General features: G+C 37.0%; 3 protein-coding genes and 1 pseudogene across 6 annotated transcripts; 3 read left to right on the top strand and 1 right to left on the bottom strand.

The window, feature by feature from the left end:
• The first annotated feature begins 494 nt into the window (after window positions 1-494).
• LOC119991211 lies at window positions 495-7694 on the top strand (annotated as a pseudogene).
• Window positions 7695-8265: 571 nt separating this feature from the next.
• LOC119990618 lies at window positions 8266-11282 on the top strand. 3 transcript variants are annotated; one of them, XM_038836618.1, is made up of 3 exons: window positions 8266-8347; window positions 9378-9456; window positions 10073-11282. In XM_038836618.1, the coding sequence occupies exon 3, from the start codon at window positions 10117-10119 to the stop codon at window positions 11074-11076; it is 960 nt and encodes a 319-aa protein (XP_038692546.1). In that variant the 5' UTR covers window positions 8266-8347; window positions 9378-9456; window positions 10073-10116; the 3' UTR covers window positions 11077-11282. The 3 variants fall into 3 exon arrangements, with proteins under 3 accessions (XP_038692546.1, XP_038692547.1, XP_038692548.1); XM_038836619.1 differs by having other exon boundaries at window positions 8332-8453; XM_038836620.1 differs by lacking the exon at window positions 8266-8347 and adding an exon at window positions 8466-8961.
• Window positions 11283-11920: 638 nt separating this feature from the next.
• On the top strand, window positions 11921-13802 carry LOC119990483 (probable purine permease 10). Its single transcript, XM_038836420.1, has 2 exons — window positions 11921-12051; window positions 12546-13802. Exons 1-2 carry the CDS (start codon window positions 12012-12014, stop codon window positions 13664-13666), a joined length of 1161 nt encoding a protein of 386 aa, XP_038692348.1. The 5' UTR covers window positions 11921-12011; the 3' UTR covers window positions 13667-13802.
• A 267-nt stretch (window positions 13803-14069) lies between these two features.
• Window positions 14070-17232, bottom strand: LOC119990484 (UDP-N-acetylglucosamine transferase subunit ALG14-like). 2 transcript variants are annotated; one of them, XM_038836423.1, is made up of 7 exons: window positions 16992-17232; window positions 16816-16895; window positions 16301-16506; window positions 16048-16187; window positions 14620-14763; window positions 14460-14519; window positions 14192-14368 (listed from the first exon to the last, which is right to left on the bottom strand). In XM_038836423.1, the coding sequence occupies exons 3-7, from the start codon at window positions 16479-16481 to the stop codon at window positions 14192-14194; spliced, it is 702 nt and encodes a 233-aa protein (XP_038692351.1). In that variant the 5' UTR covers window positions 16482-16506; window positions 16816-16895; window positions 16992-17232. The 2 variants fall into 2 exon arrangements, with proteins under 2 accessions (XP_038692349.1, XP_038692351.1); XM_038836421.1 differs by having other exon boundaries at window positions 14070-14368; window positions 16816-17228.
• Window position 17233: the final 1 nt, after the last annotated feature.

Genomic DNA, 17233 nt, shown 5'->3' with positions numbered 1-17233 from the left:
ATTCATGACAAATATTAATAAAAGATTTTAAAAAAAACTCAATGTTTTTGAGGGTTAAGAAATAACTCCACTAACCTCCAAAATATATACTTGGCTAAATTAACAATATCCCTTGTGATTTGCATCATTTTTCGGTATATTATCTAGTTCAAGAAGTTTGAAAAACACCCGTTGTACTTAATTTTATATTTTGCGAGGTAACTTCATTCATTATCTTTCATGATTAATTTGATTTTTTTTCGTGAGATGAAATGTCAAGACATTGTACATATTGTTTTTCACTTCTAATAATAACTTCTCCGACCACTTTTTTTTGAACAATGCAAAAATAATCATATTCTCAAACATTTCATTAATTAGTTTAATAAGAAATGGACGAAAAGAGCAAAGGACATCACACTATATAAATCTTTTTAGTTTAGGGAGTGTATCTAAAATTCCGCAGCCATTTCAGTCTCAATTCACAAATATTACAGATCACGAGGACCTAAACCCAAAATCCGAAACATTTCAGTTTAGGGTAAAGCTAACATCACGTACTTTGAAACACCGCCTGTGCACATGCCCCCTCTACAATGACCGACGATACCATTATCCCCGGAGGCGAGCCCCTTTCACCGAGTCCCAACCTCGAAATTCCAGTGAGTCTCCTTCACGTTCTGCGCTTTTGGTTTTGATTCCCGCGTTTTCTTGTGTCGGATTATCGTTTTCTTTTTTCCTTCTATGGAATCAGTTGAGCTTGTTAATTTTGTAACTAGGTGTGATTGAACTGCTCTATTTTCTTCAGTTTTAAGCATTAGAATGATGCAAATGTTGAGACTATGTATATACAGATGTAGGTGTCAGTAAGAGTGTGTTTTGATTGAGGGATTTGGGGAACGGAAGGGAAGAGAAGAGAAGTGAAAGGGAGTTTCCCCTTCCAATTCCCTTGTTTGTGTAGTTCAACTTGGACTATTGGTTCAAGTTGGCAAGCTATGCTTCACTTGATAGTTGATCCTTCTCAAGGCCCTGACAAGCGAGTTTCATATTCCATCTGATAGATTTGAGACTTAGAAATAGTTTTTTGTTGTAGAATTTCAAAGATCTCGACCTTTAGGGAAACTGCAAGAGAAGTTTCAGACAATAGTTATCATTTTTAATTTCCTCTATTACCCAGTTTAAAGTTATTTTATGCTTCTTCTATCATTTATTCTCTTGATCTTCTTTGATTGTTTGGAATACTAGTTGAATACTATAATTGGTGTCTATTTATATACTACAGATGGAAGGGGACTCTCACAGCAATGAACAGGTAACTGATGGTGAATTGAACGAGGCTCAAAGAGAAATAGATGGTGAAACTACTCAATTTGATGGGCAAAATGGTGCGACTGAAGAGAGAAAAGAATTTGTTGCCCCTGCTGTTGGAATGGAATTCGAGTCTTATGACGATGCTTACAATTACTACAGTTGCTATGCCAAAGAAGTTGGTTTTTGTGTTAGGGTGAAGAATTCATGGTTCAAGCGGAACAGTAGAGAGAAATATGGTGCAGTACTTTGTTGCAGTAGTCAGGGTTTTAAACGAATCAAAGATGTAAATCGTTTAAGGAAGGAAACGAGAACTGGTTGCCCTGCAATGGTAAGGATGAGGTTAGTCGACTCCAAAAGATGGAGGATACTTGAAGTTACACTTGAACATAACCACTTATTAGGTAGTAAGATAGACAAATGCATTAAGAAGATGGGCAGTGGAACCAAGAGAAAGTCCCAATCGAGTACCGATGCAGATGTACGTACAATTAAGTTGTATCGAGCACTTGTAATAAATGTAGGCGGGAATGGGAACTCAAATTTGGGTTCAAGACAAATTGGAAAGTTTACTGATCTTCCTAATCAGCTGAGCCTTAGAAAAGGTGATGTGCAGGCAATGTATAACTATTTTTGTCGTATGCAGTTGACGAATCCAAACTTCTTTTACTTGATGGATCTCAACGATGAAGGGCATCTGAGGAATGTCTTTTGGATTGATGCTAGGTCAAGGGCTTCGTGTGGTTACTTTGGCGATGTCATATACCTTGACAACACCTATTTGTCTAGTAAATATGAGATACCACTTGTGGCATTTGTCGGCATTAATCATCATGGCCAATATGTGTTACTGGGTTGTGGCCTGCTTGCTGGTGAGACTATAGAGTCGTATGTTTGGTTGTTTAAAGCTTGGCATACATGTGTTTCAGGACACTCTCCACAAACGTTTATTACCGACAGGTGCAAGGCTTTGCAGAGTGCAATTGAAGAGGTGTTTCCAAGATCTAATCATTGTTTTGGTTTGTCGCATATCATGAAAAAAGTTCCAGAAAAATTGGGAGGGTTGCGCAACTATGATGCAATCCGAAAAGCATTGATGAAAGCAATTTTTGAAACTTTGAAAGTAATTGAATTTGAAGCAGCATGGGGTTTTATGGTCCAGCGGTTTGGAATTAGTGATCATGAGTGGCTTCGATCACTATATGAGGATCGAGTTCGATGGGCTCCGGTTTACTTGAAGGAAACCTTTTTTGCTGGAATGTCTGCTGCACGGCCAGGTGAGACCCTGCATCCATTTTTTGATAAGTATGTGCACAAACAAACTCCACTGAAGGAGTTTATTGATAAGTATGAATTAGCTCTACAAAAGAAGCACAAGGAAGAGACCTTTGCTGATATTGAGTCAAGAAGCTCCAGCCCCACACTGAAAACTAGATGTCCGTTTGAGATGCAGCTCTCTGAAGTTTATACAAGAGAAATATTTAAAAAGTTCCAATATGAGGTGGAAGAGATGTATTCTTGTTTTAGTACTACCCGGTTGCACGTGGATGGGCCGATCATAATATTTTTGGTAAAGGAGCGTTTTTTAGGTGAAGGAAACCGAAGGGAAGTTAGGGATTATGAAGTTCTCTACAATAGAACTGCTGGTGAGGTCCGCTGTATTTGCAGCTGCTTTAACTTCTATGGCTATTTATGCAGGCATGCCTTGTGTGTGCTTAACTTTAATGGGGTGGAGGAGATCCCGTCGAAGTTCATTCTATTGAGATGGAAAAAGGATTACAAGCGTTTATATGACGCGAATCACAGCTCCAACAAAATTGGTGATACTGATCACACGCAGCGGTTTAATCAGTTGTATAGAAGCGCGTTGCAAGTTGTGGAAGAGGGAGTAATTTCTCTAGGCCATTACAATGTCGCATTGCAAGCTTTTGAGGAGTCATTGAATAGGATTCATAATGTAGAATTGAAGATAGAATAGTATTGTACAAGCTAAGATAGAATAACTTAACATTATTCTGTTACAGAGCCATGCTGGAGATAAAATTGTTGTCATTCTCCTTATTTTTCCAGTGCTGCTCTTTTTTTTGTCTTTTCTGGCAAGATATAAATAAAATACCAGGAAAAAAGAGACTTATGAGGTCATTCTGGCATTGCTTCCAAATAGACACTGTTGATGTGGAAATGGAACTTGTGCTCTTGATTTCATCTTGGTCTCCTGGCTTATTTACTGCCAAATTAAGCTTAAGAATTCTTCCAAAATCATCAGAACATCGTGAATTTATTGGAAATGTAATATTTTTTTTAGTAATCCTGGGCACCATGCTCCTACTCTAACCTTTTGAATCCTTTAAGAAAATAAAAAATTGATAAATATATACTAATAACTAGTATGGAGACCTCGAGCAACAATTTCGTAATGCCAAAAAAATTAGGATTTTTTGCTCTCTTCTTATCTGCGTGATTCATAGATGTGAATTAAGATTTTTTCCTCTTTCCTAAGAGTCGGGATTTCTCTATTCTTGGGGACATGTTTCAAGTAATTGGTTGGGTTTCTATTCATGCGTTTGTTTTTTGGTATGGGTAATTGGATTCTTCCCTTCACTTAATCTTATTGTTGTTGCAAACTCAATAAAGACTTAGTTGTATGTGTCCATGGAAATTGCATGCAAGGTTTAACCGACTATAGTTTTAGAAGTTCAAGAGCTTAATTGATCATAAATTAATTTCAAAGAGTAAATTGATTCATTCGTGAAAATTCAATCATTTCAAAACTTTCTTTCAAAAGAAAAATTTGTTCCAAACGTAGAAAAATAATCGAAATTGGAATTGCAACCTTTTGATGTGAACCAAACGAGGCCTCCATCTTTTTTATTTAAAAATTAAAAAAAAAAACATTAAAAAAATTCCCCGACTCCATGGCCATTCCTAGCACTTGCACTGTCATTCTTCAATTTGTGTTCACAATTGAAGCTCGATCCCTCTTTGCTGTGTTGCTTAAATCATCTTCAGCCACTCAATTTCAAGGTGAGTCATTTCAATCACATATCGATATCTCTTCCACTGGATACAGTAATTTAGGGTTTGGATGTAATGAAAGTCTTTGAGGTTGAAGAAGAGTGGACGATAGTATGATAGTGATCTCAACAACCTAATAGGTTACTCCTATGAACCATAAGCCGGAATCCTGAAGAAGTGCTCTTATTTTGGTTCAGTATTTGTTCTTAAGATGTGTGGATGAGAAAACCATCAATGGTGAAACTGTAAATTTTTACAGGGAAATTAGCTATTAGGCAAAAAGATGGTTAGTATGCCTAAGATTGAAAGGGCATCAGCTGATTTAAGCTTGAAGAAGGGAGCCTTATGAGAAACTTTGTTCAAGAGAGCTTCGAAAATAATGTCAACATATCTGGGCAGGAGCATGAGAGGTTCACAGTTCTGTATCACTGTCTTTCTGGATAAAACATATTATTTGACATTTTCTTCACAATTTTTCAACTCTATATTGGTTTTTGGGTCTTGTACATTCATAAAATCGAAGGTCTTGAATCTCAATACAACATGTAGGATTCTAGAGCAAGCAAAAATAATGGAAGTTCAAATTTGCCATTCATTTTTAGAAATCCAGATTATTGTTTCATAATACAGAGTGGTAGTCAAGATATAAATTCTTGTTCAATTTGGATAGTTTGCCGCAGGCAATACTCAATAGATGGGAAAATAAAGGGACTTCCATCGGCTTATGATGTCTGAGCCCATGTTTTTATTTATGTTCTGCTGCCATTATCTCATAGCTGGTTAGCTTTTTTATGCTGCTTCTTGTATGTTGTCATCAGTGCATAAACAATTCTGGTAATTCAAGCTCATCCTTGGAACTTTGATAGCTCCAACTTGTCTCCTGATTTTATTGGACATAATAGAGCTTGGTGAATATAATAAATGATTTGGGTGATTTGATCAGTCAACTCCTTCCTGAATGTTAAGTTTTTTTCTGTTAAATGGGACAGAGAGGTTGGAAAGCAAGGGCTGCCACACTCGCGTTTTCATTGTCATTTTTAGTTAAAGCAACTCAAGTTCGAGAATTTCAACTGCTCAGTGTCCTAGATTTTGTTTTTAAAAAAAATTGATGGTGGAACGATGTATAAGTAATTTAGTGCCTCAAATCATATATTAGTTGCTTTATTTTACTCTCTTTGAAGCTCTACTACATTTAATTATTGTATTTGCTAATGATCACGCATTCAAATTCCCTGTAGATGGATGAGGTGTCTCTCAATACTGAGCCAGCCGGTGATGATGATGCTGATGAATCTGAGATTGACTTACAGACAGAATATGTTGGACAAACTGATATAATGCAAGGAGAAAATCCGCTGCCTCCTACTGTTGGTATGGAGTTTGAATCCTATGAGGATGTGTATTATTTTTACAATTGCTATGCCAAGGAACACGGGTTTGGTGTTAGAGTAAGTAATACATGGTATAGAAAGAGCAAAGAGAGGTATAGAGGAAAGCTTAGCTGCAGTAGTGCAGGTTTCAAGAAGAAAAGTGAGGCAAATCGCCCAAGACCAGAAACAAGAACTGGCTGTCCTGCAATGATAAAATTCAGGTTGATGGAATCCAAAAGGTGGAGAATAATTGAAGTTGAGCTTGAACACAACCACCTAATTACCCCAGCCAGTGGAAAATTTTACAAGTCTCATAAGCACATAGGTCTTGGAACCAAAAGGACATTGCAGTTAGATGGGGCTGAGGAGGTACAAAAAGTTAAGCTGTTTCGAACAGTTATTGTCGATGGTGAGGGCAATGGCAGCGTTGATATTGATGGAGAAGGATTGAGAAATAATGTCCTCCAACTCAATCAATTGAAGCTTAAAGAAGGCGATGCCTGTGTCGTTAATAATTTCTTTTGTCGCTTGCAGTTGATGGATCCAAATTTCTTCTATGTGGTGGACCTCAATGAGAAAGGATATTTAAGGAGTATGTTCTGGGCTAACGTAAGGTCTAGGGTAGCTTATAGTTATTTTAGTGATGTAGTTTCAATTGATACCACATGCCTGACAGACAAATATGAAATACCACTTGTTTCATTTGTTGGAGTAAATCACCATGGACAGTCTGTGTTATTAGGCTGCGGTTTACTTGCGGACGATAGTGTTGAATCATATGTCTGGTTGTTTAGGGCATGGCTTACATGTATGTTAGGTCGCCCACCGCAAGCCATCATCACTGACCAATCTAGAACCTTGCAAACTGCTGTTGCAGATGTTTTTCCCAGAGCTTCTCATTGTCTTTGTTTGTTGCGAATTATGCAAAAGGTTCCAGAGAAACTGGGAGGTTTGTTCGAATTTGAAGCAATCAAAGTGGCATTGAAAAGAGCAGTTTACTGCACTCTAAGGCCTGAGGAATTTGAAGCAGCTTGGGCGTATATCGTCCAACATCATGAAATTAGGGATCATAAATGGATTCAAGTTCTATATGAAGATAGGAAACTATGGGTTCCAGTATATTTCAGGGATACATTTGTGGCTGGAATGTTACCCATCCAGCAGAATGAAGTTTTCGTATCATTTTTTGAGGGATATTTGGATAAGCATACGACTTTGAAAGAATTCTTAGATAAATATGATCAAGCTCTGCAAACAAGCCATCAGCTTGAAGCCTTGGCGGATATGGAATCAAGAAATTCAGGTTTTATGGTAAAGTCAAGATGTTATTTTGAGCTCCAGCTCTCAAAATTATATACAAATGAAATATTTAGGAGATTTGAAAGAGAGGTTGAGGGAATGCACTCTTGCTTCAGCAACAGACAACTAAATGTTGATGGGCCAACTGTAACATATATGGTTAAAGAACAAGTCGAAGTTGAGGGAAATAGGAGGGAGACTAGGGATCTTGAGGTTTTGTACAATGCATCTGAAATGGAGGTTCTATGTGTTTGTGGTTTGTTTAATTTGGGAGGATATTTGTGCAGGCATGCCCTAAGCGTCCTTAACCAGAATGGCATCGAGGAGATCCCACCGCGATACATACTTGCACGATGGAGAAAGGACGTAAAGCGCAGTTATGTCCTTGATCACAGCTGCAGTGGTATCGATACGAATAACCCTGTCCATCGACATGACCATTTGTATAAATGCATCATGCAGGTCATTGAGGAAGGGAGTAAATCACATGATCGCTATAAGGATACACTACAAGCCTTGGATGAGATACTTAACAAGCTTCATCTGGGGAACCAGCCAATGTAATCTAAGAACTTGATACTGTACTCTCTGAAACTTGAAATGTATGTATTGTAATTGTACTTGCAGTTTGTTTTTGAAGTTGAGGCTCACTATTTTCTTCTGTGAAAGCAAATTTGTATAGAAGCCTGAGATTCACAACATGGAGATTTCTAATTCCTTCAACTGATTTCTACTTATGGTTTAATTACATTTTTTGTCCCTGAACTAATTGACCATGTTCAGTTTAGTCCTTAAAATTTGAAATTGTGCAAAAATCCTTTAATGGGCAAGAAAATCCAATTTCTAACAATTCAAAAATGTTATTGACAAGATGCGAGAGCCTAACGATTTGAGTTGACCCATATCGAATGTCAAAATGACAAATTTATATGATGTCGTTTTGGGTCATCAAAAATCACTAATCAATAGAAGTATTATGTGTGTGTATATATATATATATATATATATTTGATGACATGATCAAAATTAGCCTAATCAACTTGTTCACCATACATTTAAATTAATGTCTATATTTGTTTTAAGTAAATTCATTTTGATTTTTAATTATCTCACCCAAAAATATATGAAGAGACAAACCATAAAGTTAGTTGGAATTTGTAAATAGATTTTTTAACTTATTATTTAAAACTTAAAAGCATATCATTGATGTTTAAAAATTGGATTAATCCCTTAATATTGTTGAGTTCCCGATTTACCCTTAAAGGGAAATGTATTTGCACAGCTGTGCCCTCTCATAATAATCCCCTTCTTCACTTCCCTCCGCACATTTCGACGATTCAACAAATTTGGCGCGCACTCTCCGACTCTCTTTCAAGGTAAGTTTCTATGTGATCCGAGAAAATGCGTGAAGAAATCGTCATCTTGTTTTCTGAAACTTCTCGTTCTTTTGCTCCCGTTGTTCTCTCGTCGTCTAAGCTGCTAGTGAGTGGATTTTGGCTTGCTGAAATAATAGTTTTCCGTGTGAATTTAGAGCATAAATTCTTAGTTTGATTATATGGTTTTTGTCCACTGTAAGTGAAGGAAATCAGTGATTTATGGTGAATTATTTGTTTTTTAGTCGAAAAAGTGACGTTTCTCGCATTTTCTTTTTGTTTTTTTTAACCCTAGAAGACAAGACAGATGGGTTTTAATTTTGTTTATTTTTTAATTTTTCATTCCATATGTTAGTTTAACAGATTCATCTTTACCTGAAAACTTCAATTCAAAGTTTATGCTACACTCTCTAGTTAATATCTTGTTTTACATGCTACTGCACCTGATTTTTTCTTTGGTTCTCCGGTGGCTATATCAAAACAACAATGTTGTTGGTTAACCCAGGTTGCTCTCCTTGTCTCTCTTATTAAAATCCATATCTCCGTCTTTGTGTGATTGAATGACTTTGTTGCTGGGTTGCTTTGATCAATATCTGAATTATACATGAGAATAGCTGGTAAACAATTTTATATCCCTGTCTATCTAAGTAAGAATAATGTTTTACCAAGATCCTATTTCAGATACCGTAAAACTGAAAGTCTTCTAAGAACGATGTTTTAACAAGATCCTAATGCATATAATGTAAATCTGAAAGTGTTTTGGGTTTCTATATTTTCATTCAGACATGCTTGATGCTTTAGGGACCAAAAAGCAATACCAAATGCATCTATGATCTATTGTCCTTAAAAGAATTTTCGAATGTTCCCCTCGTGAACAAATAGTAAATATTCACATCTTTAAGTTTTATTATCGTCTGTGTATGATATTTCACATCTTTAAGTTTACCTATATTTACTTATATGTTGGCCCTAAGTTTGCTGCCTTTTGCTTGCAAATCATGTATTTGTTTATGGTTTGGCTGTCTTCTTGCAGGATCAACAAAATGAGAGCGTTGTAACTTCCTGATTGGATATCTGCCATACTCATCTGGACTAGTAAATTGGTTCTGAAGGTAAAATTACTCTTCTTTCATCTGTTATTTTGGTATCTATGCTGAATTTTGCAGTAAAAAAAGGTTATTGCTTGGATACACAAGGCAATTGATTCTTGTCTGTGGTTTGTATTAACTGTTGAGTTTTGGAATGGGAATTGAATATGAGAAAAAGACTTCACAGTTTTACAAGAAGATAAGAAACATATAGAAAATAGAACTTAAAGAAAGGTCTTGCTCAAAATATATGTGGCCAACTGTCTATAAACATCTGCACATAATAAAAGCTGAGTACCAATTTTTATTTTTCATCTGTTCTACAGGACTGTTGTAAGATGGTAAAATATTTTCAATGGATGATAATTAGCCTCTTTGTAGATGGTAGACTATTATTTTAAATGTACGATAATTAGCGTCGCATTGTAAATCATTTCATATGCGTTTAGTATTGCAACTTTGTAAGAATTTAGGGTCAAATGTCCAAAAATTGGAAGGAAAGCAAGAAATAGTGGATACACTGTCTTATCTTTGTTAACTTCGTGCAATCTGCGTTCAGCATTATGACAGGAAGAATTTCACACTATATGGTACCCAATTCCTTCTTACTTTCCATTTATTTCCTGTCTCTTCTTGGCAGTACTTTCAATTGTATTTCTAAGGCCGACAAAAAGACAAGAAGGGATGAAGTTTAAGGCATTTCTTATCGAGAATGGTGTAAATCTGTTAGAAAGAAGATTTTTACCGGCCTTGGAAAAGATGGGGAAGATATGCCACATCTTCCTCACGAGAGACCACGCTATCTTTCTCCACAATCTTCTTAATGGTGACGGTATTCAATGCATTGCTCAGTTTCGCAAGGAGGCTCTCTTTGATGACTATCGTATTTCCAGCCAAAATGAAGATCGCATTGCCTTTGCCATTGACGTCTCCCTTCTCCAACGTGCTGTACGTAGCAGTGTCAGCATTTGTAGTGAATTTGGTGGTGGGCCCGCTGAAAATCGCCTCCAAATCAAATTGGTGAAGAAGCTACCTCCCAATTGTACTCAACCAATGCCTTTCCTCACCTTTGAGACTAAGGGCTACAAATCTGCGGTTATTCAGGATGTTCCGATCTCGAAACCACTCTCTAGGGCTCAAGTTCTTGAACTTCAAACTGCTTTGGATTTGGCACAGGATTTACCTCCGACTTTGGTTCAGGTTCCAGAATTAAATCAGTTGCAAAGCTTTATCGACAGGATGAAGCATATTGGTGAATTACTTAATGTCTTCATAAGCAAGTACGGGGATCTGCATGTTCAAATTTCAACAACTTTAATCACACTGGGTGCTGAGTTTCAGAAATTGTTGGTCATTGGAGACAGAGCCCAATCACCACCTGAGGATCATAATCTGAGTGCTCGGACACGATCAGAGAGGGCGGTTTTGAGGGGAGATGCTCAGTCTGTGCAGGTAAGTGTGAAGCACTTTTGGAAGAGCCTTCAGTGTCACTTGGCCAAACCTGATTGCGCTTTCTATGGAATTGCTCCTCAAGGGGCTTGCTTGACAGTGATATTTCAGTTTTTCATCCCTGGTACACATCAAATAGATAAATCGATCAGTCTGCATTGTAGGCTTCCGGTACTTGATCCAGGATCCAATTGAAAGTGAATAGGTAAACAGTGTATGTATAACTCTTATGTTTTTGGATTATAGTAGTGATTTTACCTTTTGAATGTGGTTGAAATTTCATTTGCAATGCAGCCCTGTATCCAAGTAGTACAGTGGAATTTCTGGTTAACTTTCTTTGTTAATATCTTGCTTTACAAGCTCGTGGGTAGAAGCGGACAAGAGTCAAAATTTTATTTTTAGTTCTGAAGCATTTCTGGCTCCTTCATGGTAACTGGATGTAACAAGGACGGCAGACAGGAATCACCTCAATTGGGTGGTTTTGGATTGATTTTTGAGGTTTCTTCATTGTTTTGTTTTCTCATGTGATTTGGACCGCCTATTGTGCCAGTTCTATCAATCAGCACTATCTTTATGATTTTGTGGTTAAGAAACAAATTGGAGATGCCAATGGTTCTGCCAGTGACATCAATGTATGAATTGCAGGTGTTTCCTATTACAGAAGTCAAACACAGCATCTTTTTTGGTGTCCGCTATTTGAAAAGAATTGACACGTTATGTAATTTACATGCCCACATGCCCTCCTTTGCTTAGTTTAAGGACAAGGCGCACGAACCCACGCCGCACTGACGACGTTACGCACTACTAACTACAAACAAATGTCATACTGGTCAATTGGTCATGCAGTAGAAATCATTGTAATTAGAAATCATTGTAATTTTAAATTATAATTTGAATCACAGACGTCCAGTCTGTTTATTAATATAGAATATCTATACAATTCTATTTTTTAAATTTGGTAAACAAACGGGATATTTGTAATGACCATTACAATGACTTCTACTACAAGTATCCTCGTATGAGAGGCAATAAATGTGCTTACCATTCGGTATTTATCTTGTGCCTCCTCATCAGCTACAAAGCTAGCTTGACGTTTTTGGAGCTTCTTTCTTCTCACTTTGAGAATCGACATGGTGGGAGAAGATCAAGAAGTGCAGCTTCAAATCATCAGTAAGTCATGTTAGTTTTCATATGTTTTCTTTAACAAAATAATAATCATGAGATACAATCATATATCCCCTAATTTCTAGCCTTCGAATTCATTATACCGCAATAATAAACCTATATATATATATATATATATATATATATAGATGTTGCTCTAGAAAATTCTCAAACAAGAAGTTTGTCAGTTACATCTGGGGAAAAACAAAGGTGCCATCTTCTTCAGCAGATATTTATCCAAACTTGAAATCCAGAAGAATAAGTACAAAACAACTACTCTAATGTTTACCAAGTGTAGAAATTTGATTACTCACTACCATTGAAAATGAACACACATAGAAATCTTCTTAGAAGATAAAATTGGAAAATCAAAGTGCTACTCAACTCATTTGTGAATACTCAACTGAAAAGAAGAGGGAAGAACTATCTAAAGTAGGCAAAAGATAAGCAAAGAGTTTTACTTTAATGTCTGGTATTATTTTTCTGTATGGTGTCACCAGGTCAGGAAGCCAAAGAAGAAAACTTGCTAGACTCTACAAATGGAAACAACCAGTCAAACTCTCAGCACAGAAGTTATGTTTGGTGGCTGCAATTGGCTACCTACACATTCTTTCTCCTTGCAGGACAATCAGCGGCTATGGTCTTGGGAAGACTGTATTTTGACAAAGGTGGAAAGAGCAAATGGATGGCAACATTTGCGCAAGGTGCAGGTTTCCCAGTGCTCATCCCCTGCTACTATTTTGCACACAAAACTGCTGATATTGCAGAAGATTTCCATAGAACTCCACCATCAACTTTGGTCCTTTTATCGATTTTTCTCGTAATTGGTATACTTCAAGCAGCAGTAAGTATGTTGTATTCACTAGGATTATTATATCTTCCAGTGTCTACCTATTCCTTGATCTGTGCGTCGCAACTGGCCTTCAATGCCTTCTTCTCCTTCTTGCTTAATGCACAAAAGTTCACTCCTTTCATTATCAATTCTCTAGTCCTTCTCGCCATCTCTTCCATACTCCTCGTGTTTCAATCTGAATCCACGGACTCTACTGAAGTCTCTAAGAGAAAGTATGCAATCGGGTTTTTATGCACTGTTGCAGCATCAGCTGGGTATGGATTGATACTTTCACTAACACAACTCGCCTTTCAGAAGGTTCTGAAACATGAAAACTTGAAGGCGGTTTTGGATATGATTGTGTATCCTTCACTGGTTGCGACTTGTGCAGCTCTGGTGGGACTTTTTGCTAGCGGCGAATGGAAGGGTTTAGAGGGAGAGATGGAGGGTTTTGAGCTGGGAAAACTGCCTTACCTCATGACACTAATTTGGACAGCTATAGGGTGGCAGATTTTCAACATTGGGTGTGTAGCAATAATTTCTGAGGTTTCGTCACTCTTCTCCAATGTCATTAGTACTTTAGGTTTGCCTATCGTTCCGGTTCTAGCAGTGTTCATCTTCCACGACAAGCTTGATGGATTGAAGGCGATGTCTATGGTGTTGGCAATATGGGGCTTTGTTTCTTATATCTATCAGCACTATCTTGATGATTTGGGGTCCAAGAAAGATGAAAAAAAAGTCAATGAAGTTCCCAATAACTCTCCTTCCAGGACATCCACAAATGAATAGGAAGGACTCGTATGAATTAATGTAAGACTTATTCTATGAATGAATAATTCACTAGATAACAAGTAGATGCCCCAAACAAAAAATTCGATTACTGCACATCCAAGACAGAATGGATGGTATGAAGGCAATTTCCATGGTGTTCAACATTTGGGGGCATTGTTTCTTATGTCTGCAAATCCAAGAAAGCAAGCAGAAGTTCCAATGAAGTTAGCAAAACTTCCCCAAGTACAGAAAACGATAACGAGTGAGCAATCATGTCGACATATTGACAATTCTGTGGAGAATAAGTAATCACTTCATTTATACCAGGATTGTAATACAGCTGAGCAATTTTGTCTGCCTTTTCGCAGGGAAGCCGCGTTAAAAACTACTTCTAGTCTGAGTAGCTCACAAAACTTTAACATTGGACAAATTTAAGAATAAAATTAAGAAGAATAGTTGTTATCATGAATAGTTCAAATGTTGATGTAACATACATACGAGGATTTTAAGCGAGTATAAACGAGAAGGGCAGAGTTGTATCGACTACATAAGACAGCCAACATATCGAGCGCGAGGATACTTTTTCTGCAGTTGTGGCCACTGAACAAACAACTCATCAGCTATGCATAATTTGTAGAGAATCAAGCCGCTTAACGAGAGCCTCCTCACTCTAGCTATACTCTCAACATAAAATATATATGACCATCTAATTCCCACCACCTGAATACAGAAGATGACAAAATAATCAACTCTAACATGCTTTCAAAATGATGTTTCCATAAAGCAATTGTACAAAGGAAGGATACCTAACCTTGAAAACGAATGCAATTATGCATAAGGGAATGCAAGTCCCAGGACCATTGCAGAGAAGCTACAGTAAAACATAGTTGTCACAGAGTAGATTCAACCATCACCTTTGGTGATAGAAAGAAGAGGTTTTAAACACTAACTTTTCAAGGTAATAATTGTACCACTTGTGGTCTTGTCTTTATCATTAGCCATAATGCATGAGCCATAGCGATCAACGTTGTCCAGACAGAAGTGATGTATGACTGACCAACTTCCCTGCTTCTATATATCTGCACGAACTGCATGGCAACCCCATGTTTCCCTGTCTGCAGAAAACATCAATCCATATACTTTACAAGACGCAGCAATTAACAGGAAAATTATAGAACCATCATTTTGATTTCCAGATGAAGCACAATGTGTGAATACTTTAGTCTTTAGTTACAATGAAGATGAAAGCCATAACAGATTTTGCATAAACAGCTGTCTAATTTTTATTTCTATTTTCTTCTTAATGGAAAAAATTGCAATTGCTGCAAAATATTAAGCTTCACCATACTCTTAACAACTATTTACAAGACCAATGATTAACAAAATCACAGCATAATTTGGCCCAAAGTTATGAAACTAGAAAATTAGTATCTGCAACACATATGTTACATTTTATCCGAAAACAATATTTTGTATTGTTGCTATTAGATAACTTATAGGAATATAGGTTCAATAAATACAACAACTAATTTTAAAAGCTAATTATACTGAATCGCACTACTTTCTATTCCATGCTTAGAACCATAAAACTTAAGACAAGTTTCCAGAGGTTGAACATTAACAGCTGCAGCAATGTGCGATACTCCAAGCTTAGTAACCATCAATTTGACTGATTCCAGAGGCTCTCACGTTTAGGTTTGAATTTAATTAAGTTGTTTAAATTGATTTATGCATACACAATAAACTTCTATGTCACTTAAAAGTTAAAACATAAAGCTTCTAGTATCAAAGTTATACATAAATGGCGTTGTGGCTTTCACAAGTGCATCAAAACATCAAAGCTGACGGCAAAAATAATTGAAAAAAAAGAAAGAAAGAAAGAACAAGAACAAGAAAGAGAATCTAGTCTATAAGAAAGTTGATGGAATATCATCATAAAAAATTTCTAAAATTTATGATAAGGAAATTTTCTCCACTAATAATAAAGAACAGCAAAAGTAAATAACTCCCATCCCATGAGACAATGACCTGCAGCAGAAGCAGGGTTAGAAAAAAAATACTATATCATAAAGTTCTCAAGAAAAATTAATGCTGTCCAAAATTCCAAATTAAGTACCTTTTCATAGCTTTCTTCCTAACTAGTACATACCCCCATTATCATAAGGTCATCAAAAATCTATTTCCAGAAAGGACTTAGAATACAAAATTTTGTTGCTGCATCCCTTGAAATTTTGCTGAAGGTGGTTTAATACAAGAAGCTACCATTCAATAGACCAGTTGAGAAATTAATAAAAATGCTGTGATTGCAGCTTCATAGCATAGTATTATTCAGGAGCCTGATTTCAAATATCATTATTTAGCCAAATGCAAATACAGATACAGGATGGAGTGGACATTACCGTATCATCCAACGAGCTCTCAAACACACGAGATTTTTGCAGACTCATATTGTCCGTAGCAGCAGCAATGTAGAATCTAGGAGTAAACCTGTCCTTTTGCAACACCATTAAGAGATTAAGCATCTCCGCTGTGTGTCCCCCTATAACAACAACACAGTCAATAGCCAATCAACAATGCTAAAAGAAAATTGAGGGTAACCAAAACAGCCATCCATTGATAGTGATGGAAATCAAATTAGACTCATGAACTCACCTGAACCTAAAACAACCAGAGTACTCAAAGATTTTCTGCATGTTCTGCGAACAGGTTTCCCAGTCCAGTATATCACATATGAAACACGAATCAGGATTACAGTAACAGTGATGATAAGAACCACAGTGGCAGTTAGATTTGATGCCATGCAGGAGGAAAAACAGCCCTTGCCTTCATCCATAGCCAAATTTATGTGGGCGCTAGCCCTACAAAAAAAGTAAGAAAATAGAGTTATTACAATCTGAATATTTGGATTTTGATTTCTGGATGGTCTGGTGTAACTTTCTCAACCAAAGACGCCGTTATGGAACAACAATTTATCTGATCCAATCCCACAAAAGAAAACCACAACACAGAGAGTCGATAATGGCGAGACCTAACTAATACGAAAGAAAATGGTCAAATCACCAAAGACGCATCAGACAGATAACACCGCCGAAAAACAAGAATCCGATACCTCCACACACAAATTGACAAACCCGACGATAAAAAAAGAGATTGGAAATTATTCATACCTCGGGAAGTCGGAAGATCTACAGAAAGAATTTCCGTCAGCAGAACCAAATGTAGGTCTTCAGTTTCGCACGTCCGAAACCTAAATTTTTAACAAAAATTTGAATGAGAAAAGTTGCCGTCGAATCCAACTTCAAATCCAGACCTGAGTGGTGGAAAGGGGGTCCGACGTTGGTACCTAGTGTTTAGCAAGACTTGTAATCACGGGAAGCTGCTTCAGTCGTGTTTTCTCATGAATAGGTAAACTTTAAACAAAGGTGGAAAACGGCAGCGAAGGTGGTAGACAAGTTAGTAATGGAAGACAGAGTCGGATACGACTGTCTCTGGCCAAGGAAATAGACGCCTTGAGAAAGGAAAATGCGACTGTAAGAATTGGAGGTAGAAGACGAAGTCAATGGGCTTGAGCTTTTTTCTTGAAGG

The sequence above is a fragment of the Tripterygium wilfordii genome, chromosome 22 (assembly GCF_013401445.1).
Source record: "Tripterygium wilfordii isolate XIE 37 chromosome 22, ASM1340144v1, whole genome shotgun sequence".
Classification (NCBI taxonomy): domain Eukaryota; kingdom Viridiplantae; phylum Streptophyta; class Magnoliopsida; order Celastrales; family Celastraceae; genus Tripterygium; species Tripterygium wilfordii.
The sequence above is the reverse complement of the archived record's forward strand: the minus strand, read 5'-3'. Positions and strand labels throughout refer to the sequence as shown.